General features: G+C 40.6%; 1 protein-coding gene across 1 annotated transcript in view; it reads left to right on the forward strand.

Moving 5' to 3' along the window:
- The window catches only part of wnk4a (WNK lysine deficient protein kinase 4a), a 73,418-nt gene extending 48,690 nt beyond the window's left edge, over positions 1-24,728 (forward strand). The window contains exons 9-19 of the mRNA XM_038778756.1: positions 2,368-2,438; positions 4,978-5,119; positions 7,109-7,225; positions 9,687-9,851; positions 10,637-10,694; positions 11,232-11,372; positions 13,563-14,596; positions 15,674-15,770; positions 19,384-19,894; positions 20,255-20,457; positions 23,388-24,728. Coding sequence (XP_038634684.1) covers positions 2,368-2,438; positions 4,978-5,119; positions 7,109-7,225; positions 9,687-9,851; positions 10,637-10,694; positions 11,232-11,372; positions 13,563-14,596; positions 15,674-15,770; positions 19,384-19,894; positions 20,255-20,457; positions 23,388-23,422 — 2,574 coding nt within the window. The 3' untranslated portion in view covers positions 23,423-24,728. The remainder of the gene's footprint in view (positions 1-2,367; positions 2,439-4,977; positions 5,120-7,108; positions 7,226-9,686; positions 9,852-10,636; positions 10,695-11,231; positions 11,373-13,562; positions 14,597-15,673; positions 15,771-19,383; positions 19,895-20,254; positions 20,458-23,387) is intronic.
- The last annotated feature ends 407 nt before the right edge of the window (positions 24,729-25,135 follow it).

A 25,135-nucleotide genomic window follows, 5' to 3' on the forward strand; every position in this document is an offset into this window, starting at 1 on the left:
GCAAGGTTATATGTTAAAAGCAAAGAAACTGTTAGATTGACTGATCGGTTTGCTTTCATGTGGTAACATAATTTCAAAAAGGGTAACTTTCATAGCGCGGCACGGTAGCACAGTGGTTAGCACTGTTGCTTCACAGCTCCAGGGTCCCAGGTTCGATTCCAGGCTTGGGTCACTGTCTGTGCAGAGTCTGCACGTTCTCTCCGTGTCTGCGTGGGTTTCCTCCGGGTGCTCTGGTTTTCTCCCACAGTCCAAAGATGTGCAGGTGGATTAGCCTTGCTAAATTGCCCTTGGTGTCCAAAAATGTTGGGTGGGGGTTACTGGGTTGCAGGGTTTGGGTGGAGGTGTGGGCTTTTTAGGGTGCTCTTTCCAAGGGCCAGTGAAGACTCGATGGGCCAAATGGCCTCCTTCTGCACTGTACATTCTGTGAAATCTGCAACTACATGCTTTTTCATTAAAATCACAAGGAACAACTCCTTTTTTATTGGAAAACTGAGCTAAAATAAAGAGTCGTTCTTTTCAAAGATTTCAAAAGTCAGAGGATTGTTGGACGAAGGAATACTTTTGGAATTGAGGCGATTTTAGTTTGCGTGCCCCCGGGAACAATAATTTTGAGTAACACTACATAGAAGTCTTGATTGATTTGAGGACATTATTATAAAGAAGAAACAGTATGGAAAGAGGACAGAACCCAAGGGAACATTTATTCATGGAAAAATAATTTGAAAGAAAATGGAAGAGCCAAACCATTATGTTGGTGGGAGGACATATAAGAGTAATGTGCTTGGAAATGTACAGTTCCAGATCATGTTGAGGGCTTTGAAAATGTTCGAGGCAATAATGTAGATCATTCAGAACTGTGTTCAAGGGCAGAGTTCTCGAGCTATTGCATACATCAATAGTTTTGCCAAAAAAACATGCTGCCTATCATTGTTTAGGCTAGGACTTCTGAAATAATGGGAAATTTGAAAGTAAAGGACATGTTTCATAACTTTGAAAAGTACTGATTTAACAGCGTGTACTCTGAAGTAACACATATTTGAATATTTTACATGATACTTAATATGGGAGAATAATGTTGGAAGGTCTCCAAACATGGGGGTTAATTTTAATCTTTATGTCGCAAAGAAGACATGAGATGTTTGAAGATGGATATGCCCCAGGGCAAAGATCTGGGGCATTGGATTATAATGTGGGAAACTGCCAATTTGTCCATTTCGGCAGGAAGAATAGAAAGCAGAGTATTATTTAAATGGAGAACGACTACAGAACGCCGAGGTGCAGAGGGATCCAGGTGTTCCCGTGCAGGAGTCGCAAAACATTACTATGCAGGTGCAGCATGTAATCAAGAAGGCAAATGGAATGCTATTCTTTTATTATGAGAGGAATTGAACCTAAAAGTAAGAATGTTCTGCTTCAGTTTTATAGGGCATTGGTGAGACTGCATCTCAAACACTGTGTAGTTTTGGTCTCCTTATTCAAGGATGTAAATGCATTGGAGGTTTACTCGATTGATACCTGGAATGACTGGGTTGTCTCATGAGGAAAGATTGGACAGACTGGGCTTGTTTCCACTGGAATTTAGAAGAGTGAGGGGTGAACTAACTGAAATATATAAGATCCTGAATAGTCTTAACAAAGTGGGCTCCTTTTGTAGGTGAGTCCAGAACGAGGGGGCGCAATTTAAAAATTAGGGGCTGCCGGTGTAGGACAGAGATGAGGAGACTTTTTTTATAATCAGAGGGGTATGCAACATTGGAACTCTCTTCCTCAGAAAGTGATGGAAGCTGGATCACTGAATATTTTTAAGGCAGAGGTAGATAGATCCCTGTTAGGCAAGAGAATCAAAGGTTATCAGGCGTAGAAGGAAAAGTAGTTCTAATGGCTGAATGGCCTCCTTCTGCATTAAAAGGATTCTGAGAATGCTAACAGATTAGCCATGGTCTTGTTGAATGGCATAGCAGGCTCGAGGGGCCGAACGGCCAACTTCTCCTATTTTGTATGTTTAACCGCCCAGGCTCTAATCCGATGGAGTGAAGCAGATCTGTGCATACACAGTAGAGCCTGTCTGATTTTTATCTCAATGTCGGGCCTGTTCTACAACAGGCAAGTGATCCTGTCCCCTTTCTCCAGATTACTGCTCCATCCTTTCATTTCTGGTCACTGAACCTTTAAGACCATAAGACATAGGAGCAGAATTAGGCCACTTGGCCCATTGAGTCCACTCCGCCATTCAATCATGGCTGATATTTTCTCATCCCCATTCTCCTGCCTTCTCCCCATAACCCCTGATCCCCTTAAATGTATGTTTAGTATGGCTTTTCACTACATTTTGAATAATTCGTATTCCCTTTGCTTCTTTCTTTGCAGAATATCGCTGTGACCATTCCGTCAAAACATCATTTGTCACTTCACAGTGGGCTCAATTCACCAGTTGACAGGTAAATAAAAATGACACAAGATCCCATAGTTCTTTAAAATCGTTAATCCATTTGTACTTTTATGTTTAAAGATTTGTCTATCAGAATCACTAACTCACATATGTCTAATCAAATAGGATTAATAAAATCAAAGAGTGACCTAAGAGTACACTTTGATTTTTTTCATGTGTTCATTCTCTGATTGGACATTTAAGTTTGTCAATCATTAGTGTGTGACTTTCACCAATTCTTATCTGAACAACAACATGCAGTTGTTCAAAGGTGTAGAGATATCCATAATAGAAAGGGTGGATATCAGATCTTTTTTATGATGTCACGAGAAAATGATCGTACCATCATAATTTTGAACTTGCAGCAATTATAATAAAAAATAATTCGTCAAGAAATGGTATAAAAGTGAAAATGGGACCAATTTTTGCACTAGAGAAAAACCTTCTGTCCTTTTGAAGGATTAAATAATTAGAGCAAAAGAATTAAAGATCTACAGGAACTTAAACAGGACTTTAAGAACAGTATTTGAAGAGTAAATATCATGAGTCATTGAAAACCATAATATGCATTTTACAATTTGGTTATAAAGATATTATTTTATAGTTCCTTTATCTTTTCAGTGTACCACTAACATGAATGCAATATAAACCCACTTTTTAACCGCTCCCTCCCCTAGTTAAACATAAGAGCACAAGAACTAGGAGCAGGAGTACGCCATCAGGCCCTTGGAGCGTGCTCCGCCATTCAATTAGATCATGGCTTAACTTTTGTGGACTCAGCTCCACTTTCTCGCCCGAACACCGTAACCCTTTATTCCTTTATTCTTCACATAACCCTTTATTCTTCAAAAAACTATCTATCTTTATCTTGAAAATATTTAATGAAGGAGCCTTAACTGCTTCACTGGGCAGGGAATTCCATAGATTCACAACCCTTTGAGTGAAGAAGTTCCTCCTAAGCTCAGTACTAATAGGCTTCATAGTTTTGTTGTCTTGCACAAGCTCGCATTTGAGGAAATTTGTCCAATCAATCAATGGCAGCTATCCTCCAGGAAGATGATATTCTGAGGTTGGAGTCCACAGCCCGTAACTGTTGGGTTAAATGCAACTCTTTTTAAACGAGAGTCCAGTTATTTGGAATTGCTTCAAAGTTATTAACGTTAGAAAAAATAAATGTCTCTGTTTAGTGGTGCTTGAAGAAACTGAGTAAGTGTAAACACTAACCATGTTATTTTCTTATCCTTTAAAAGTAATGTTGAATTATCCTGTTATACATTCCAAAACTTTGCCATGTAATGAGATTTTCTCACAACTAGTTACAACAGAGAGGTTAATCCAAAATTACAACAGAGAGGTTAATCCAAGTTGATGGAAATCCAACACTGCGTTTGATAATAAAAGCAAAATACTGCAGATGCTGGAAATCTGAAATAAAAATATTGGGCAAAATTCTCTGGCCTCCCCGCGCTGTTTCTCGCCAGCCTGTTCATGGGGATCAGTGCTGAATGGTCCTCACCCGAGGTCTCGGAGACGAAAAGAATAGATCCCAACACCTCGGGTAACTCTGAAATTTGCACATTAAAGTGAGACTAGCCATCCTGCTCTGATATGCAGATTTCCTAAAGTGATCCCGCCCACAATGGAATGGGTTTACATTGCAACATCTTGTGAATCATGTTAGATCTCGTGAGGTGTTTCGAGCCAAGTAGATCCCGGGAGTGCTATCTCCCTGCTTCTATCAGCCACCCTTTTCGGGCGCAGCGTGGCTGTTGGATCGCACCCAACATTTGAGTCCAATATGACTCTCGTTTGGTACTTAGCAGGTCTGGCAACATCTGTGGAGAGAGAAGTTCCAAACAAGAGTCACATTGGACTTGAAACATTAACTCTGCACGGTAGCATGGGGGGCAGCACGGTAGCATGGTGGTTAGCATCAATGCTTCACAGCTCCAGGGTCCCAGGTTCGATTCCCGGCTGGGTCACTGTCTGTGTGGAGTCTGCACGTCCTCCCCGTGTGTGCGTGGGTTTCCTCCGGGTGCTCCAGTTTCCTCCCACAGTCCAAAGATGTGCGGGTTAGGTGGATTGGCCAGGCTAAATTGCCCATAGTGTCCTAAAAAATAAGGTTAATGGGGGTTGTTGGGTTACTGGTATAGGGTGGATACGTGCGCTTGAGCAGGGTGATCATTGCCCGGCACAACATCGAGGGCCGAAGGGCCTGTTCTGTGCTGTACTGTTCTAATTCTAATTCTAATTCTGTTTCTCTCTCCACTGATGCTGCCAGACCTGCTGAGGTTTTCCAGCACTTACTGGGCTGGACTCACCAGTGGCGGGATCTTCTGCCTCACCGGCAGCGCACTCACACCCGTGGATTTCCCAACGGCGTCGGGGTGCCCAAAATGGGGAACCTCATTGGCCGACTGGCAGGCTGGAGGATCCTGCTGCCGGTGGGTGCGTGCTGCACCAGGAAACGGGTGCGGCGCGACAGAGAATCCCACCCGCTGTATCCAATAATTTTAGCACAACTCACTGTTCTGGTTGGTTTTATACAGCTACGCTTCAGATGTTGCTTCTGGAATGAGTGATGGGTATGAAGGTCTATCTGCAGGAGAAGGATCAACAAAACCGCCAGTGAAGCGTATATCCAGCAAACTTATTCGTAGGCGTGGCAGATCCAGGCTACGAATTCTTAATGTAAGCATTCCTCAATCAAGTACTGTCCCAGCAACACAATTGCTAAGGGAATTTTTTTTTCTCAAATTTTACTTTCCTGCACATTCACTCAAAGTGCTTCTCTTCACAATGTGGTAGAGATTTATGTTTAGTCCAAAATTGTAAAGGCAAGAGTTTTGCCCGCAACAGTAGATTGACATGCTGATGTAAAATGCACCTGGCACTAATAGCTACACATTTATACAATAAGTATCATATTCAGCTACTGTACTTTGTAAAGCTACTGCAATGTAAACTTGAGTGCAATTGACAGAAGAAGGGGTAGAAATTGGTAGATATTCGAACCTGAAGGGAGGTATCTCCTGGCCCTGGAGTGGCAGACTGCCCATGGTGGTGAACCAGTGCGAGTTGCTCACCCCAATTATTCAAATAAGACCAATTTGCATTGTGCATAGGCCTGCACACCACAAGGTTGCAAACAAACAAGAGCTTTTTAAAAAAAAAAGTATTAAGAGCAATTTAGCATGGCCAATTCACCTATCCTGCGCATCTTTTTGGGTTGTGGGTATGAGACCCACGCAGACACGGGGAGAATGTGCAAACTCCACATGAACAGTGACCTGGGGCCGGGATCAAACCCGGTCCTCAGCGGCGTGAGACAGCAGTGCTAACCACTGTGCTGCCCGAAACAAGAGCTTTATTGGAAAGGTGTTTACTCAATAGGCTGCAAAGCTAGACTGACTGTTAGCCCGCCAAAACTGCCGATGACATTATTGGTACATCAAAAGATCAAACTCTGAAAGTGACCTTGTTCCAAAGAGGAACAGACATGAATACACAACAGACATTACTTCTAAAGCCTCCAGTTTCGGGTATGCACTCCCTCCATGGATTTCTACCTGTATTGTCCTAAATCCCATAATAATTTAAAATCTGAAAATGGCATTGGCTCACTTATTCCCCCTATTACATATGGTGCACCAGTCAGTGCCATCTTGGTGGTGGCCAGAGTGCCCACCATTTTAGGCAGGAGGCGACTTTTGATATGCAAGATAGGATTCAAAAATGTATACAGTACATTTGAGTGCAATAGGGCGGCATGATAGCAGAGTGGCTAGTACTGTTGCTTCACAGCGCCAAGGTCACATGTTCGATTCCCGGCTTGGGTCACTGTCTGTGCGGAGTCTGCATGTTCTTGCTGTGTCTGCGTGGGTTTCCTCCGGTTTTCTCCCACAAGTCCCGAAGGATGCACTGTTAGGTAATTTGGACATTCTGAATTCTCCCTATGTGTGCCCGAATGTGGCGACTAGGGGCTTTTCACAGTAACGTCATTGCAGTGTTAATGTAAGCCTACTTGTGACAATCTATTAAAAAAATATATTGTTGAGTACATATGTGTGGTGTCTACATAATACATGCTCTTCCCACCATCGGTTCCATGGTGTAACGGTGAGCACTCTGGTCTTTAAATCCAGCGATCTGAGTTTAAATCCCAGTGGAAGCATTCATCATAAATGTTCTTCCCATTGGTACTGGCCAAAATATTCCTGCTGGCCCATGTCCTTCCTGGGATTGCCTCCCCCAGGCCCACACTGTTGGCTCCATCCATGTCGGAATTGACTGATTTCTCACTCTTGCAATAAGGCAGGAGCGTGAAATATCAGTCTGTTCTGCCTTTGTCGCCAGATTTACAGAAATCAGGCCTATCTCATAAAATAACTGGGGCCTTGCAGCGACAGCTGGATTTTGCCTGTCGACTCTCCATGTTACACTAAAGCGAAAATTAGTTCCTTTATCTTGTCTTCTGTGTCTTTAGCTTTTGCATTTGTTTTTAAATTTGTTTGCATTTATGTTGATTTAAATTTGTTTATATCACTATCCTTGTAATGATCCTGAAAATGTAGGTCGCAAGGAAATATCTGCAACTTATACTGTCAATGCAGATCATACAGGCTGATGCTGTCACATGTCAGACAGGCTCATTGTTAATGGCTTCCATTCTTGCTGCAGATTTCAGACAAAGGGGATCGTGTGGTAGAGTGCCAACTCCAGACACACAACAACAAAATGGTAACATTCAAGTTCGATTTAGAAGGAGACTCCCCTGAAGATATTGCCGCCGTTATGGTAGGTAAATCATGAGAGAGGTCCTTTTTTCTTTTCAGGAAACACTGGCCGTGAAATCAACCTTCGTCAATGGCGGTAGAACAGTGGTTCTCAGAGTGTAGCCTGCGGACCACTGGTGGTCCACGAAGATTCTCTAGGTGGTCTGCGGGCTGGTCCAAAATGCAAGTCACCGATGCGCAACAGTATGTCTGAGGCTGTTGAGAAAACAGGCCAGAACCCTTATCCCCACCACTCATATACACAACAAAATGGCTGCTGTGTCTGTGGGGCACTTGTCATAAACACAAACAACAATAATATTGTTTTATGAGCAAGATTTATGTTGCTATTCATTTAGTTTAATGTAGATGGAAAATGAGTATTGGTTTTTCAGAAATTTATTGTAGTGATTTGATGATATATTAGAATATATTAAATTAGTGGGTTCTCGAGGCATTAACGTTTATAACATGAAAATATTTGTACTTTTGTTCTGACATGAATTAATAATTTACTTTATGATCATAATAAAAAAGATTCACATACATTACATTAAGTAGTGGAAAAAATATTTATGGTTTCCATATGTTCTTGTTATTTCTGCTGAGTTTTATTGCGCTGGCACGTGAATGCGAATAGGGCAGGATCGTTAGGTTGTACTTGCCCAAGTGGTCCCAGGACAAAAATATTCGAGAACCAATATGAAAGAAAATCAACTGCCCATTCTGAAGTCAACGGCAAACACAATTGTGTGGCCTGCGTAACAGACTTCTTTTAAATGAATTCATAGAATGTGGATGTTGCTGGCAAGACTGCCATTTATTGTCCATCCCTAACTGCTGGTGAGACACCTTCTTGAATACAACTTGAGTGACTGGCTAGGCCATTTCAGAGGGCGGTTTACAGCCAACCACATTGCTGTGCGACTCGACGGTGTAAAAACAGATTTCCTTCTCTAAAGGACATTACCGAACAAGACAGATTTTAACAACCATCAAGCAGTTTTGTGGTCAACTAGCTTTTACTAAAGCTGTTAATAGCTTTTTATTCCTGATGTTTATTTATTTAATTAAATTTAAATTCTCCAGCTGCAATGCTGAACTCGTATCTCTGAATTATTAGTCTCCGAATTGCTAGTTTACTAATGTATCCAGTGTGCTTCTGTACCCTGAAATTGTGCAGTGCTGTTTAAAAACTCTGTAAGGCCTGAATGTTATGATAAATTATTCTTTTAATCTTGCCACCTTATTCGTTCTTATCTATTTCTCCATTTTCTTCACCCTTTACTCACATTATGAATCAAAATTCAGTGGCCAAGTAATGGGAGGCAGTGGCATAGTGCTATTGTTGATGGACTAGTAATCCAGAGATCTGGGGACCACAACGGCAGGTGATGGAATTTAAACTCAATAAAATATGTGGAATTAAAAGTCTAATTATGACCATTAAACCATTGCTGATTGTTGTAAAAACCCATCTGGTTCACGAATATCCTTTAGGGAAGGAAATCTGTCATCCTTACCTGGTGTGGCCTACATGTGATTCCAGACCCTCAACAATGTTGGTTGGCTCTTCAGGAACAGGATTCCTTCAACCATTAAAAGTTAAAACTGCGAACGAGATAATGATTTGATTTGAAATAAATGCCCCTGTCACTTTGGATAGTTCTTTAACCATGAGCATTCCGTAGCTAGATCATTTGGCCTCTGCTCTCAGTCAGTCACTAAGAAACAGCAGGGTGGAGACACCACTTCCAATTTCCTACCTCACTGGGGAGTGCCCGGTTTCCACTTGGTATCTCCTTACAGAACTGTAGCTGTGATAAGGAGCAAAGAAGAATTGAAAAACTATTGCATTAGTGGAGGATTTGCATTTGCCGAATAGAAATAACATGCCAATTGTGAGTTAATTGTTTGAACGCAGTTCAAAACAACAATTGTTCTTTCACGAAATAAAGAGAAGGCTTTAACGATACTATTGAAGCATATTTCATGTTATTATTGAAGCACAGTGGTTAGCACTGCTGCCTCACAGCGCCAGGGACCCGGGTTCGATTCTGGGTAACTGTCTGTGTAGAGTTTGCACTTTCTCCCCCTGTTTGCGTGGGTTTCCTCCGGGTGCTACAGTTTCCTCCCACAGTCCAAAGACGTCCAGGTTAGGTTGATTAGCAATGTTAAATTGCCCCTTAGTGTCCAAAGATATGTAGGTTAGGTTAAGGGGTTATTGGGATAGGGTGGGGGAGTGTGCTTGGGTAGAGTATCCTTTGAGGGTCGGTGCAGACTCAATGGGCCGAATGGCCTCCCTCTGCACTGTAGGGATTCTATGATCTGTTAATCAGATTACTGAAGTGTTTGGTTAAAGCAGTGGAATGGAACATTAGTGAAGCGCTCTCCAAAAGTTTGTGTTACTTCTTTTATCTTTGCCATGAATGGTTGGTCTAATCAGTGGCTCTGTGGACTGATTTTTACTGTGGTGTTTTCAGATCAGTAGGGAGTTCATTCTACTGTCAGAAAAGGATGGTTTTGTCAGCAAGCTTCAAGAAATCATACACAAAGCAGAAGCTGTATTAAAGAAGGATGTACATGGGGACCACAGCACTGATAAAGTTAGTAAGCAGTCAAGTACTGCCAGTTCCCATGATTCTCAGGTAAGGAGCACGCGAAGATTTTCAAATTTATTTTTACATTTGAAAAATTACGTGGGTGTTGTTGGCTCGGCCAGCATTTCCTGATGCCCATCGCTAATTACCCTTAAGACGGTGATGGGGAGCCACCTTTTCGAACAGCGGCAATTCCATGTTATTAGTTATAATTAAAAGAACTATTAACTATTTTTAGTTTCCTTATAAAGCATGAAACCATTGGAACATCTTCTTTATCTCCCTTACCATAGGATCATTCATTTTCATACCTTGCATAACAAACATGATAGCAGATTTATTAACAGATGGGGGAAGAGTCTAATTACTATGCTCCCCTTTGTTTTGCTCTGTTCCATAAATTTATCTTGGCCAAGTGTCTTTAGACTGTATTAAATTATTTGTGATAAAATCATGTTGTATTGCTAGTAGTGGTCCATCAAAACCTAAAGTACATATCTTTTTTTAAATAATTAAGCACCTACATGTTACAAAATGGACACAGGAATGTCATATGAATGTTGTAAGTCTGGTATTACCAGTAAGAGATTCTAGCTTAGTGAGTGGTCTGAAAACTATGTATACATGTAACCTTCGAACTGATAGGTAAATACTATAATACTGCTTTCAGGTGACTGTAAAGGGAATGTCCTATTAAAATGATCCTGTCCGGGCTCGTGATTTGATAATTTTATTAATATCCATATATATTTTTCTGTAACCTAAATAAGTGAATAACAACCAGTTTCTAAATGAGTCATGCATGTGTGATAACATAGTCTCGTGTTCCACAGGGAGAAGAAAGGTTAAACCAGGCACCACATCCCACATTACTGTCTTCGGCTTCAAGAGGTGAGCAATACAATTAATGCCTTTTTTGTCTGCGTCACTAAATTGACCTTTATATCTATTGTAGCTTTACAGTGGTATTTACACTCGGATACAGGCAGTTTTGGGTTGTGGACTTGTGTCCAGTAGGAACTGGGTTGTCAATGCAGCGTAGAAGAAGGCCAAGCTGCTTCAATGAACCTGAGATCAGTCATGATAGAATTCCATGAGAAACATTCATAAACTGAAAGAAATGATAATACTAGGACATTTTAATTTATCTAAAATTAGTTATTAAATTTTGATGCATATTTAGTCTCTGGCATTACTGAAAATTACAATCTTTGAATGCATTGCCAGTACATTTTGTTTTCAGTATAATTTGGCAGGAATTATCTTCTTGGAGAAAAGATAATGAAGAAATTGCTTTTGGTTCTGTGGCAAAACATCAGCATAAAGCACGGCACAGGATTGTCAAATAACAATGCCAGTCTGAAGTTGTTGCTAATATATACAATATTAAATTGCAGTACCTAATTCGGTCTTTTCATTCTATGTTAGATGAAGGGACTGCCTCTCTCAGTCATGTGGTAGAATCTGCAACAAGGAAGTTTCTGGTCAGTCCTGTTCCTGAAAATAAGCTGTCAAGTCCTTTGGCAGTTAGTTCGTCAGCTCAGCCTTTTGTCGACACCACATCTACAGGTACAAATGCCTTACAAAACATCTTAGATATTGAACATAATAATGCCCAAGCGAAAGGTTTGAGAATGCTAATCTGTTCCAGTTTTAATATAATTTTGGTCCAGCTCAAAATTATGGTATACCATAGATGTTACAGAATCTTTACTGGTTGCATGAAATGGATTCTATGTGGTACTCCACCTGGAAATTTCTGCCTTTGCTTCAGATACTGTAGCCTTTATTAAAAATCACAGGAGTAGGGAAGGGGATGGCATGATGGTCTCTCGCTCTGGGACCAGGAATTGAATCGAGTTCAGACAGAGGGGTCAAACCTTTGCATAGAAATCAGTTCCTGCCACTCTGCCAGTGCAAACTGGTGCAGGAGGTTATCCCTGAGCAATATCATGCAGGTCTATGGACTCAGGGATTTTAAAACCAGTTTCCTGTGGACACCCATTATGCATTCATAGGCAGTTCCCTGGGGGAGCTAGGATAATGTTGGGATAATGCGATGTTAGTGGTAGTCCTCAGGTAGATCGCTGGAAAGGAGAAGTCTTGCTCTTCCCAGCACCTTGCATTGTGAGCAGTCCCAACATTATTCAATAGTTTAAATATATGGATAACTATCCGATAAGCGTTTGGTTATCTGTATGAAAATTCTCCACAATAGAAAGTAAACTTTTTGTATGAATGTATTGCTTCTATTTTAACGTCATTGGAATTTGATAATGTACAGCAATTCTTGTAAATGTTGGACGACTCAGCACCAGAAATAAAAGAATGTCAACGTTAAGCAATGGAATGCTTTCTACTTTGGGCAGTTGGGGCCAGCATTATTTATTCCTCGATATATTATGCCTAGATGATCGCTCACTATTCAGCAACTCCAAATGCAAATAGCACCTCTGCTTCTCTAATGTGTCATATTGCCTTTCTTGTAACATATACCCAGCAGTCTGAGTGAGATTTCGAAAATAGTGGCAGTTCCCAATTTAGCCCAGCTATCAACATTTAACATTGCAACCTCACCAGCCAATACAGAGACAAGGGAGGGGACATTCTGCCTGTTTTCAGGTGGGACATGGTTTGGGGCAGGGAGGGGGAATGGTTTTGCAGGGGGGCACAGATTCTTATTTAAGGGCCAACCTTCCAAATCTGATCCCTGACGAGAATAGCAAAAACTATAAGTGTGATTTAAAGGAAAAGTTTCTAAGTGTCACTGCTCCTGTGATTTTTAATAAAGACAGAAATTGCCAGAAACATTGGGCTGAATTTTAGTGCCAAGGTCCCGATTCAATTGCTGGGCTGAATTACAAGTCGGGAATCCAAAGTATGGCTGTTGGAGCCATGGGGAGATTTTGGAGGAGGCAAACAATTAAGAGACCGTCTGCAGGAGCAGCTCCACACCTGGGAGGGCCAAAGGATGTGGCAGAGGTTGAGTTGCCAGCATCCCCATCAGGAGAGGTGCTCGCTGCTAGTGTCTGGGGAACGAGGATACCTTAAGATGGAGGCACGCTCTGAACACTTGTAAATTGAAACAGTGGCCCCAACTGCCAGGCTATGATGTCTGAGGGGGAGGCAGGAGGCCATTACTGTTCGATCTATGGGTTCAGCAACTCCAAATGCATATGGTGGGGAGGGGTGGCAGGGTGGGTGAAGCGCAGTCTGCTGTCTGGAGAATCCAGATGGCGTTTGAAAAGTTCTAATTGGCTGCCGTCCACTTGTGGGTGGGGAGCTGTCATCTTCCCCACCCCGCCACCCCCCAGGAGCCATCTCCCTGAAAAAAGGCCAGAAGCAGGAACCAGTAATGAGAGATTGCCCGCATGCCCACCTCCAAAACTGCTCTGCTTTGGGATGCTAATTATGTCATTCAGTCACCATCTGCAGAGAAAACAGATGACTTAACATTTTCTGTGTGGGGCCTTTCTGTTTCTGAACCTGAAACAGCATTTTCTGCCTTGTTAAGAATTCCCCAAATTATGGTTATCCAACTCACTTTAATGAATAACACCGTCTTACTTGTTTACTGATGTGCTGTGATTAAAATGTATTTCTTTCTGATTGTACATTCTGAGCGGGTACTTCAGAGGAAACAAGAACCAGCTCTTAGTACTCGTACCTGCAAAAGATATTAAACATGAGGGTTTTGATTGTAGCTTTGTGAAGAGTTTCTTAAATTGGTTGAACTGCTATTACTTTATTTTTCTGCAGCTTCATCAAACATGTTCAGACAGCCCAGAGCAACGGCACAACCAATTTCAACAGGCTATACATCAGGAGCAACATTTAGTAATGTGACACTTAACAATTATAATCCAATTCAGGTCTCTGATAATGAACACAGTGGAACTGAGCTGTTTATATCTACGCCATCACAGAATTTGAAGCCAGTGCTAATGTCTCTACCTACTGCTACTTATGCTTCGAACACCCTTCAAAACCTAGCATTGAATCAGCAGGGAGGTCCACAATATGTCGTGCAAAGAGAACTTCCGATAAAGGTTGCAGGGAATGTTGGGGAAGACCTGCCACAATTTTTACAGTCGCAGGGTAATAGCTGGTCACCAACCACTCAGCCCTTGTCTCTCTTGGCTGATGTGCTATCCTTGATGTGCATGGGTCATCTGGCCTATACAATCCTACCGAGCCCTTCTTTACAATCTCCACTGATGTCCCCCAGTGGCAACATTGCTTCTCCAATCTCTCCGCCTGCCAACACTTCCAGGCTACCTCATCTTCCATCGCCAGAAATAAATGTTGGACAACAGCCAAATAATGCCGAGAATGGTGGCATGGCAAGTCTAGAAGGGAAACTTGGATCAATATTTCCTGAGTGCAACAGATCTCCAGAGATGCTCCACAACTTCAGCCACGTACTGCAGACATCCAGTTCTGAACGTGGTCACATGGTAGCAACAAGCAAAGAAACTGACGGCAGGCCAACATCTTTAGTTGTCCAGGGTACCCCACACCAGAATGAAAAAACTCCAACAGCTTTCATGTCAACACCCACCATAATACCAGTCGCTAACATGTGCTCTCCATCATCAGCACATCCTCCATTTTATTCACATCCCAGTCCGATATTTAATCTTGCAAGTTCCTTTCCGCCACATCAGAATCTAGGAAATTATGTACATTCCAATTTCTGTGGAAGCACGTTAGTTTCACCTCCCATGCCTCAAGTTGCTGTCACAGATCTTATAAGTGGCTCAACGAAAGAGCTAGAGAATAGACAGTTCTCGGTAAGTAGAATTTCTAATAAGTACAATTAATTTAGAACTCTATAAATTAATCTTTAATTTCCGATATGCATAATTGAGATTAGTAACTCTCCATACTGATCTGTAATGTAATATTGTCTTTCATTCAATGACAATGACTCATAATTAAAGGGAACAGGAACATTCATGAAATTAAAATAGAAAATGCTGGATGAACTCAACAGGTCTGGCAGCATCTGTGGAGAGAACAAAGTTATCTCTTCGAGTCCATATGACCCTAAGAACTGATTCCTCCCACAAGTCCTGAAAAATGTGCCGTTAGGTAATTTGGACATGCTGAATTCTCGCTCTGTGTACCCGAACAGGGTGCCAGAGTGTGCTGACTAGGGGATTTTCACAGTTAACTTCATTGCAGTGTGAATGTAAGCCTACTTGTGACAATAATAAAGATTATTATCAGAAGGGTCATATGGACTCAAAACATTAACCGTGTTTCTCTCGCCACAGATGCTGTCATGGGTTTTTCCAGCATTTGCTTTTATTTCTGATTTCCAGCTTCTGCAGTATTTGTTTTTACTAACAATTATGACCCTGGACTAGTAATCCAGAGTCCTAAGTTAATGTTGCAGAGACTTGAGTTCAAATTCCACCATGACAGGTGGAGAATCTCAATTCAGTTAATAAATAAATCTAGAGTATAAAGCTGGTGTTGTTAAATGTGGCGGGGACGGCCAGATTGTCTTTGAATCCCATCTAGCTCCCATCTGCCTGTTGGGAAAGAAATCTGCTGGCCTTAGCTGGTCTGGCCCATAATGTGACTCCAGACTCCCAACTGCCTTGTGAAATGGCCGAACAAGCCACTTGTTTACTGCAATTATTGATAGTAACTAAATGCTCGGCTTTCCAGGAGCACCCACATACTGCAGATTTTTTTTAAAAAAATTATTGAAATGACAACAATGCAACAATCAATCTGATCCCACTACTGCCTTGCAAATGAATTCTGTTCAGAATTATATTTTAATGAATGTGACAAAAATGAAAAATGCTCGTCGTGCATGATTTTGATTTATATTTATGTCAAAAAATTTTCCCCAGTTGCTGGATATAAGTAAGAAAAATATATCATCGTTGATTATAACTGAAGCCCTATCCTCACAGGCAGGAAAATTACCATTGCCTCCTATTACTGAGGGTAAGTAACAACTACATCTGCAATATGTTTCAAAGTTACATTGCTTCAATTTTTCTGAATTGGTTTCTTAGTGTTTCATTTCCAGCCAGTTGTTCTTACCATCTCAGTCTTTCATCCATTTACAGCTGGTCTCATTTGTAACTTCTATGATGGTTCCATGTACTTGCAGCATTTTTATTTTTGAAACAGTGGTTTCTAAATGTAAGAAGTAGTGGATTGGATTTTGAGCCTGTGTTAGCTGTCAGCGAGAACAGCGACGTGGGCGGAAAATGCTGCGTGAATTGGGAAGGGGAGATTAGTATTTTCCCATTTTTCCAGGCCCTTCGCTGATAGCACAACGGGAATTCTGGGAACCTCATTCAAATACATTAGCAGATCATTAGAAAGACCCCCCCCCCCCCCCCCCAATATTCATTGGTCCACCGGTGCAACTTGCAACAGCTGTATACAAGCGAGAATCTAGCGACCTCACTTCTGAAGGGGATTTTGGAGGTGAATGCTCAGGTCACCATCACCCTCCAAGGTGCCAATTAGAGCCGGCACCGGAGAGAACACCGGGGTCCAGATAAGTTCAGAAATGTCAGTGACTAGTATAAGAAATGGTGATGCACAAGCCTTGCAACTTACATTGTAATTGCCAAGTTATAAAATTAATCATTTTATTTTCCGTAAGAACATTTAGTGAGTTTAGAAATGTTCTTTTGGCTTCCAGGAAATTAATTTTGACTAAATAATTGAAAAGAACAAAGGTGTATTTTAGAAGCTGATATGCTATTTTAGTGTGGGCGGCACGGTAGCACAGTAGTTAGCACTGTTGCTTCACAGTGCCAGGGACTCAGGTTCGATTCCCGGCTTGGGTCACTGTTTGTGGGGAGTCTGCACGGTCTCCCCGTGTCTGCATGGGTTTCCTCCGGGTGCTCCGCTTTCCTCCCACATGTCCCGAAATCCATGCTGTTCGGTGAACTGGACATTCTGAATTCTCCCTCAGTGTACCCAAACAGGTGCCGGAATGTGGCGACTAGGGGATTTTCACAGTAACTAGTAGGCAGTGTAAGCCTACTAGTGACACTAATAAAGATTATTGTGCAAAAATAAAACTATTGTTTTTTTTCCCCTTCCCTTCAATGTAAAAAAACACTCGATGTTTTCTGATATTTGGGTGAGAAGAGATATTAATCTCATTAGTTGTTGCTATTAGCAAATGTCTGTAGTTCAGGAAGACAACCAAGGCTATATATTTTTTTATAAATTATTTTAAACTTAGAGTACCCAATTCATTTTTTCCAATTAAAGATCCATTTAGCGTGGCCAATCCACCTACCTTGCACATCTTTGGGTTGTGGGGGTGAGGCCCACACAGACAGAGGGACAATATGCAAACTCCACACGGACAGTTATCCAGGGACGGGATCAAACCTGGGTCCTCGCCGCCGTGAGGCAGCAGTGCTAACCACCGTGCCACCCCTGAAAAGCAGCTCTATACATTAACCAAGATTAGAAATAAATTAACTTTATGTAATGCTTAAAAATGATTAATCTGACAAGCTCCTGATTCATTTTGCGTAGAATGGAATGTTTTGTACATTCAAATATGTTGATATAAAATGAGATTGATCCTATTAGAGTCTATGTACGAGGCAAGTTTTTTACACAGAGGGTAGTGGGTGCCTGGAACCTGCTGCCGGAGGAGGTGGTGGAAGCAGGGACGATAGTGACATTTAAGGGGCATCTTGACAAATACATGAAGAGGATGGGAATGGAGGGATACGGACCCAGGAAGTGTAGAAAATTGTAGTTTAGTTGGGCAGCATGGTCGGCACAGGCTTGGAAGGCCGAAGGGCCTGTTCCTGTGCTGTACTTTTCTTTGTTCTTTGTTCGATCGGCCTTTACTGTAGGCAACACTGCACTTCAAACAATCTAGCTGGACATTTAATATCGAAAAGGCGACACTGAATGTATCCTGTTTTAAACAAAAGAGGCACATTATTTGAACCTTGGTCTGAAAAAAACAAGGTCGCTAGTATGATTATTCGAATAATAAATTGTCATAGTTTAGTAGCCATGTGCATTGAAAGAGGAAGCACAATATGGGCCCTGCCAACTAATCGCCCAGGCTTTTCACCCTGTCAACTTGCTGACCAACTAGCAAGCTGATTGGGTGAAATCCTGGCAAGGGAGTTAGCTGGATTCATTTACTGAGCTGCAAGTCTGAGGATCGAAGGCTGGAAGAATGAGGCTTCAAAGTCAGAGCTATTGGTAGTTGTGTGCTAGAGCTGGAAGAGCAACCAAAAAGGATGTTGGCAGAGTTCAGAAGATTGGAGTGAGCTGATACGGGCAGGATTCTGACCAGCACCAAAAAGGATGAAATAGTTCTGTATTGTGGATTCCATGCTACACGACAGTTTTACAATTTGCCTGCTAAGCAGCTGAATATGTCTGCCAGTCTGGTAATGTTCTCTCCATGCCAAGAAGTTGGATTCCATTTCCTTCAGGTGCTCCGGTTTCCTCCCGCAGTTCAAAGATGTGCAGGTTAGGTGGATTGGCTATGTTAAATTGCCCCTTGGTGTCCAAAAGGTTAGGTGGGGTAAGTGGGATAGGGTCATGGCCTGGACCTACGTAGGGTACTCTTTCCAAGGGTCGGTGCAGACTCAATGGACCAAATGGCCTCCTTTTGCACTGTAGTGATTCTATGATCATCAATGCAGCCTGAAACCTACTAAGGTGGATGATCTATTAACTGCTTGTTGGTATGCCGTAATGAGACAAGTTACATCAACACTAGAATGGACAAAGCAAACCTGTGTTCCTCCTCATCCTCTGAGCCGGCAACCAAGTCAAGGGGAAGCTTCTTGTATACCATCCAGCCTCTACTGTACTCCTCACAGCTGATGGTTTGCTGATCAGTTAATGCATCTACAAATGAAGGAAGAAGAGTCTTCTAATGACCCAGAGGGAACCTTCCCATTGGGAGCCAGCAAAACATGGCCTTATTTGGCTGTGACTCAATCGCCTCAGGAAACGTGTTGGCTGCTTCAAAACTCTTATCCACAACTGGAGATACAGTCAAGTGTATCAATTCTGACTGCAGAGAAGAATCCCAAATGATGAAATGGCATCTTGAATCCCCTCTCCCTCCAGGGCCATGCAATCCTGAAGGTCTTGAACTCCTGAGCCAGAGCTTATATAGAACAGTGGTGAGGGAAAGTGTAGCAACATGACAAGAAGCTGTTTTACAGTCTTTTTCTCTTAGAAGAATATTAATCCTAAATGTTTCTACAAAGCAAGAGCAGATGTTGGCAAATCTGGATCAACCTTGTAACTTAATTGCCTCATTTAATAAAATAATTTGTAGTTTGTGGAACAGTAATTACTCAGAACATATTACAAAACCACTTCTATTTATTCAGTGCATAATTATTTTTCACATTCAAATTGTAAGTGGATAATGTGGACATGAATGACTGATTCAATAGTTCAATGTTATGTGCTATACTTCAAGAAAAACTGTCAGAACACATGGAAATAAATGATTTCTTCTTAGAATAACATTGTTAGAAATATTAAAAACGCTCAGAGGAAGTTCGTTTTAATGATTATTTTAAATGTTTTACAGAGTTCAAGAATTTTCAGCCATCTGGCTTGCCCCAGCCTCTTACTGTAGGACGTTTCGAAGTCTTCAAAACGCAAGATCAAATCAAAGGGGTTTCTCAATTGGCAAATCAGGAAGACACTAAAACAAGAGATCATTTGGTTCCGGACAACTGTGCTCCTTTGAGACCAACTATGACTCTCTGGGAACCAATGTTAAACGATGGATTGAGTACAGCATTGGGAAGTCAGCAAGATATCTACTCCCTGCCAAGTTCACCCAACCAGGTTGTACAGTGTTCCTTGGGAATCCCTGAGGTTGCTGGTGACAATCACTCTCCAGACAGTAACAAAGTAATGGTTAGTTCAGGAGATGAGAAACAAAATTCTGATTCCAAACTATCAGATGACCACACTGATTCAGTCCCAGTGCATGGATGGATTCAATATTCACGGTCAACTGTCTACATTAGCAGTGACGATACTGAAAGCGATGGTGATGAGATATTTGAAGAGTTGCAAAGCCTGAGAGAAAGGTAAGCTCTTGAGTTACTGTTTTGAAGTATTTGTTGTTCATGGTGCAGTACCCAATGTTTTATTTGGAGTGGGTTTATATTTTGAAATATGTTTTCTAAATAGGTGGTGGTATAGTAGTATTGTCACTGGACTAGTAAACCAGAGACGCAGGGGATCTGGGTTCAAATCCCACCACAACAGTTAGAGAAATTTGAATTCAATGGAATTAAAATTTAATGATGACCAAAAGTCTAAAGAAGAGCACAAAACCATTGTCGATTGATACAAGACGAAAAGCTTAGACGGCAATACAAATTTGGTACTACCAGGTGACCATTTTTGTTGTTTTACTGGCTAAAATGCTTGTATTAATCCAACAGACATATGGCAGAGGTTCAGAAATTGCAGGCAATACAGAAGAAGGAAATTGAGGAGCTCTACGAAAAGATGGGTAAAGTACCTCCAGCTGGAATAGTATCACCAGCTGCAATCTTGACTGGAAGGCAAAGACGTTTATCCAAGGGAAATTTCAACCCATCCCGTCGTAACAGCTTGCAACGACTTGAGACTTTACAGCAAGCAGGTATCTATAATAACCTAAAGTGAACAACTGCATTTTATGACTAGAAAATGTACTTTTGCTTGATATTTTAGTGCTTTCCCTTGTAAACAGTGTAGTTTTATTTGGTTAGCTAAAAACAATTAGAACAATAGTGTTTCATCATGTACTGATGATTCAAAGTATATTTGGAAGATCACACAAGAAATATGGGTTAGAAAAGATATTTAACACTAACTTATATTCAAGTAGCATATTTAATAAAGAACAATGTTCCAATATGCTTCATAGATGTATAATCAAAAATGGATGCTAGGCTGAGCTATCAGGAAGGTTGAACAAAAGCTTAGTCAAGGCAATAGATTTATGGGGAGTTTTGAAAGCGGCAGAGAGAAAGAAAGGTGCCTCCAGGGAATCCTATAGCAAAGCACCTAGGTGGCAGAATATTCAGCCACAAATGGTGAAGTAAAGCACGAGGGCAGAGGGGGAATACATAACAGGCTACAATCAGAGGGAATAGAAAATACCCAGTTTTGGAGTAGGTAGCAGTGGAAGAAATGCAGGACTTGGAGCCATATAGCGTGAAGGGGTCTAAACAAGACGAAAATTGTTAATATGAAGTGTTGAGAGTCTGGTAGTTCAAGTTCTCGTGAATGGAAGTGACAGGGTGAACGGTACTTGATGCAGTTGAGGATTAAGGAAGCAGGGATTTGGATCAGCATGAATTTATGGAAAGTGAACGGTGGGAGATTTGCTTGGACAGCATTGGAACACATCTCATCTAAACTCACACGTAAATAAAGGCCCTAGTCCTCCACACCTATTGCAGTACCAATTGTTCCTTAAGTGGGATGTTGGGATAAGAGGAGCATCTTCAGGATAGCAACCTGTAACTAGTGGATTACCACAGGGATCCATGCTGGGGCCACAATATATATTAATGACTTGGACAAGGGAAGTGAATGCAATATTGGCAAGTTTGTGGGTGACACAAAAATAGGTGGGATGGTGATGACACAAAGAGTCTACAGAAGATATAGAGAGTTAGGTGAATGGGCACAAACTTGGCAGATGGAATATAATGTAGGAAAATGTGAGGTTATGCACTTTGGTATAAAGGAGATATTATTTAAATAGAGAAAGACTTCAGAAAACAGCAGAGGGGGATTTGGGGTCCTCATGCATAAATCCCAAAAAGCTAGCATGCAAGTTCAGAAGGCAATTGGGAAGACAAATGGAATGTTGGGCTTTATTTCAGACGGAATGGAATATAAAAATATGGAAATCTGCTAAAACTATACAAGGCACTAGTTCGACCACACTTGGAATACTGTGAACAGTTTTGGTTCCCTTGTCTAAGGAAAGGTATACTGGCATTGGAGACAGTCCAGTGAAGGTTCACTAAGTTGATCCAAGGTATGGAGGGATTTTCTTATGAGAGGTTGGGTAGATTGGGTCTGTACTCATTGGAGCTTAGAAACATGAGAGGTGATTTTATTGAGACATATAGGATTCTCAAGGGGCTTGACAGGGTGAGAGGGTTTCCTCTTTTGGGAGTGTATAGGACCAGAGGGCATAATCTCAGAGTGAGGAATCACCCATTTAAGACAGATGAGGAGGAATTTATTCTCTGAATGTAGTAATTCTGTGGAATTCTTTACTGCAGAGAGCAGTAGAGGCTGGGTCGTTAAGTATGATAAAGGTTGAAGTATAGTATTTTTAAATTTAAATTTAGAGTACCCAATTCATTTTTTCCAATTAAGGGGCAAATTAGCATAGTCAATCCACCTACCCTGAACAGATTTTGGGTTGTGGGGATGAAACCCACGCAAACATGGGGAGAACGTGCAAACTCCACATGGACAGTGACCCAGGGGGTGATCGAATCTGGGACCTCGGCACCATGAGACAGCAGTACAAACCACTGAGCCACCATGCTGCCCATAGATAGGTTTTTAATCAGTAACGGAATCAAGGGTTATTGGAATAAGATGGGAAAGTAGAGTTGAGAATTATATCAGATCAGCCATGAACTAATTGAATGGTGGAGCAGATTTGATGGGTCATACTTATGCTCCTATGTCTTATGATTTCAGAATTTGTCTGTAATTTCAAATGTTGCACGTGTGACGAAGGGCCTCTTGACATTGATCTTAAATTTTCACAGATTAGTTTGAACATGTTTCTTTGTATAACATTCCATGATTTAATTTGAAGTAATGCGCTAGATTTTTCTTCATAGCAGCATGGAAAGTTGTGGAACATTTGCTTACAATTAGATGTTCCTTGCTATTATTAAGTTAATGTTTTTCAGTATTGGTAAATATTAAATTAAATATTATTACATAAATCCTCCCACGCCATTCTGATGGCTGACAAGAACAGATCATTGTCTGTGGCTCCAGAATCAGCCAATACAAGACTCAATTAGGGTTGATATATGCCAGATGTCCTGTTTTCCTTTCTGGAAAATACTTCAATCACATGTCAAACACACAAGCATATATATGAATAATTAAAATGTGTGGAAGAACATGATCAAGCCTGACCCCCTTTGCTTACCCCTTAACCACAGACAAAGACAACCTGTGTAAATCATAGCAAAATATGGTGGGAACCATGTCACCCAAACAGCAATCATATGAACGCTTCATTATAAATGACTGGAATACTTTTCCCCCTCAGCAAGGATGAATGTGTGGGCCATTGTACCTGTAAAATGTATTCAACCGTTTAATACAACATTTTCAAGTTATTGACTGGGGAAACAAAATGTGGTATTGCATTCTCAACACTGTCTAATTAAATGGAATCTTGGTTTTGGCAAAATTGTTGAACATTGCAAATTGTGTACAGCACCAGAAATAATGACTACTATTGTCAAGCTGAATCAATGCTACAATTCTGAAAAAGACCACATTCTGACGATAAAACTCTTGTATATATGTCTGCAGGATTCAGTAGAAGGAATTCCTTAACAGGCAGTTGAAGCTCACAGGATCAACGCCAAACACCATCAGCTGTTGGTGGGGGTTACTTTTCCTGAAGACTTCTACGTTGTACAGAGTTAATCATCAGAAACCAAGGCTCTGCACAATAAATTTAAATGAAATGAAACATGTACTATTCCAACCGCAATAAAGGTCTGTCACTGTTACACCAGTTCTATCTGCAGAAATCACCCAGTTCTATCTGCAGAAATCACCCATTGTTGGTAGATTTATGGATAGTTACTGTAGCTAACAGTTTGGGCTTGGACTATTATACGATGCACAGTCAGCAGTATATCCTATGATCTTTAATCACATGTTCAGAAATACTCTGGATGCACCCCATCAGAAATTAGCTATAGTAATGGGTGAAATGCCCTTATGATTGTTGCAGCGTAAGATATAGATATATCTTGCATTTGTTTTTAGCTTTAAAAGACTAATTTAAAAAAATGCTAAAATACAAAACAGGAAAACAGGAAGTCCATCAGCACAGTTTTAACCAGATTACATTATCTGACATGAAATGCTTCAACAATGGTCCCTGTTTTAATCAGACACAAAGATCTATGTTTCTGTTCTTGATGATCGTTATTCAAATATACTGTTTATGACAATTTATTGCAAAGAGAATCTGATCAAATCAGATTAAAAACTGAATGCAAGAAAATAGACTAGATATGAATCTTGTCAGTTTAGAGGAAGTTTGTTAACCTTGCAATGCATATGCAATTCCAAGAGTGCTGGGTGCTAAGCAACCAATATAAATCATTTATGTATTTTTATTTTAAAATATTTTCTGCCACTGTCACACTGCTAAAAAAACGACTTTATTAATTGTATATGTATATATAAAATTTGGTGTTCCAGTAAATTGTATAAGAATTGCATAATATCTCTAATATTAAAACTATATAAGCAACTGTCTCAAATGGAAGGTTGTGTAATCTATTGTAAATTGTTTCAATCTATCAATTTGTCATTTTACATGTACATTAAATGTCAAAATTATTTTATCCAAGATATTTAATTTTGTAAAATATTTTGTAGTATCTGAATCCAAAGCTGACTGATATAAATTTACATTCGAGAGTAATGCAAGATATTTATATTTGGACACATTATGATAGTTACTAAAACAATGTTGATCTTGTATTAATTCTTAGTTATGTTTATTGATTATGAATGTTCACACCTTTATAATGGAGATGGAATTTTATATAATTATTCAATGATGCCTTTTTGATTGCAATGTCCACTTTAACAAACCTACAAAACATTAAACTTTATATTTATCTGCAATAACGGTAATTTACTTTTTGAAGCCAAACTACATCTTGTTTTGGGTGAACCTTCTTGTAGCAAAGTCACTTGAAATAAATGTAGATGTTAAGTATGTTTTTAAACCTACATATACATATTAGGTCTAAAATCACAGGACCCAGACATTTAAGGAGTCTAGCAAATCAGTGACCAGAAAAAAACACCCTTGTGGAACATGTGCAGATTGCTGATGTAAATTACATCTATTTTCTTAGTGTATTTAACTTTATTGTATTGTTGCTTTCTAAAAAATATTTGAAACTGAGTGTTGCCACCCATTTTAATAACATCAGCTCCAGCAGGCCCTACTGTGACATTATAATCAATGATATAAACATAATAGGTTGGAGATAAAATAATATTGATTTGAAGAGTCATGGAACTAGCTG

Source organism: Scyliorhinus canicula, chromosome 19 (assembly GCF_902713615.1).
Source record: "Scyliorhinus canicula chromosome 19, sScyCan1.1, whole genome shotgun sequence".
NCBI lineage: Eukaryota > Metazoa > Chordata > Chondrichthyes > Carcharhiniformes > Scyliorhinidae > Scyliorhinus > Scyliorhinus canicula.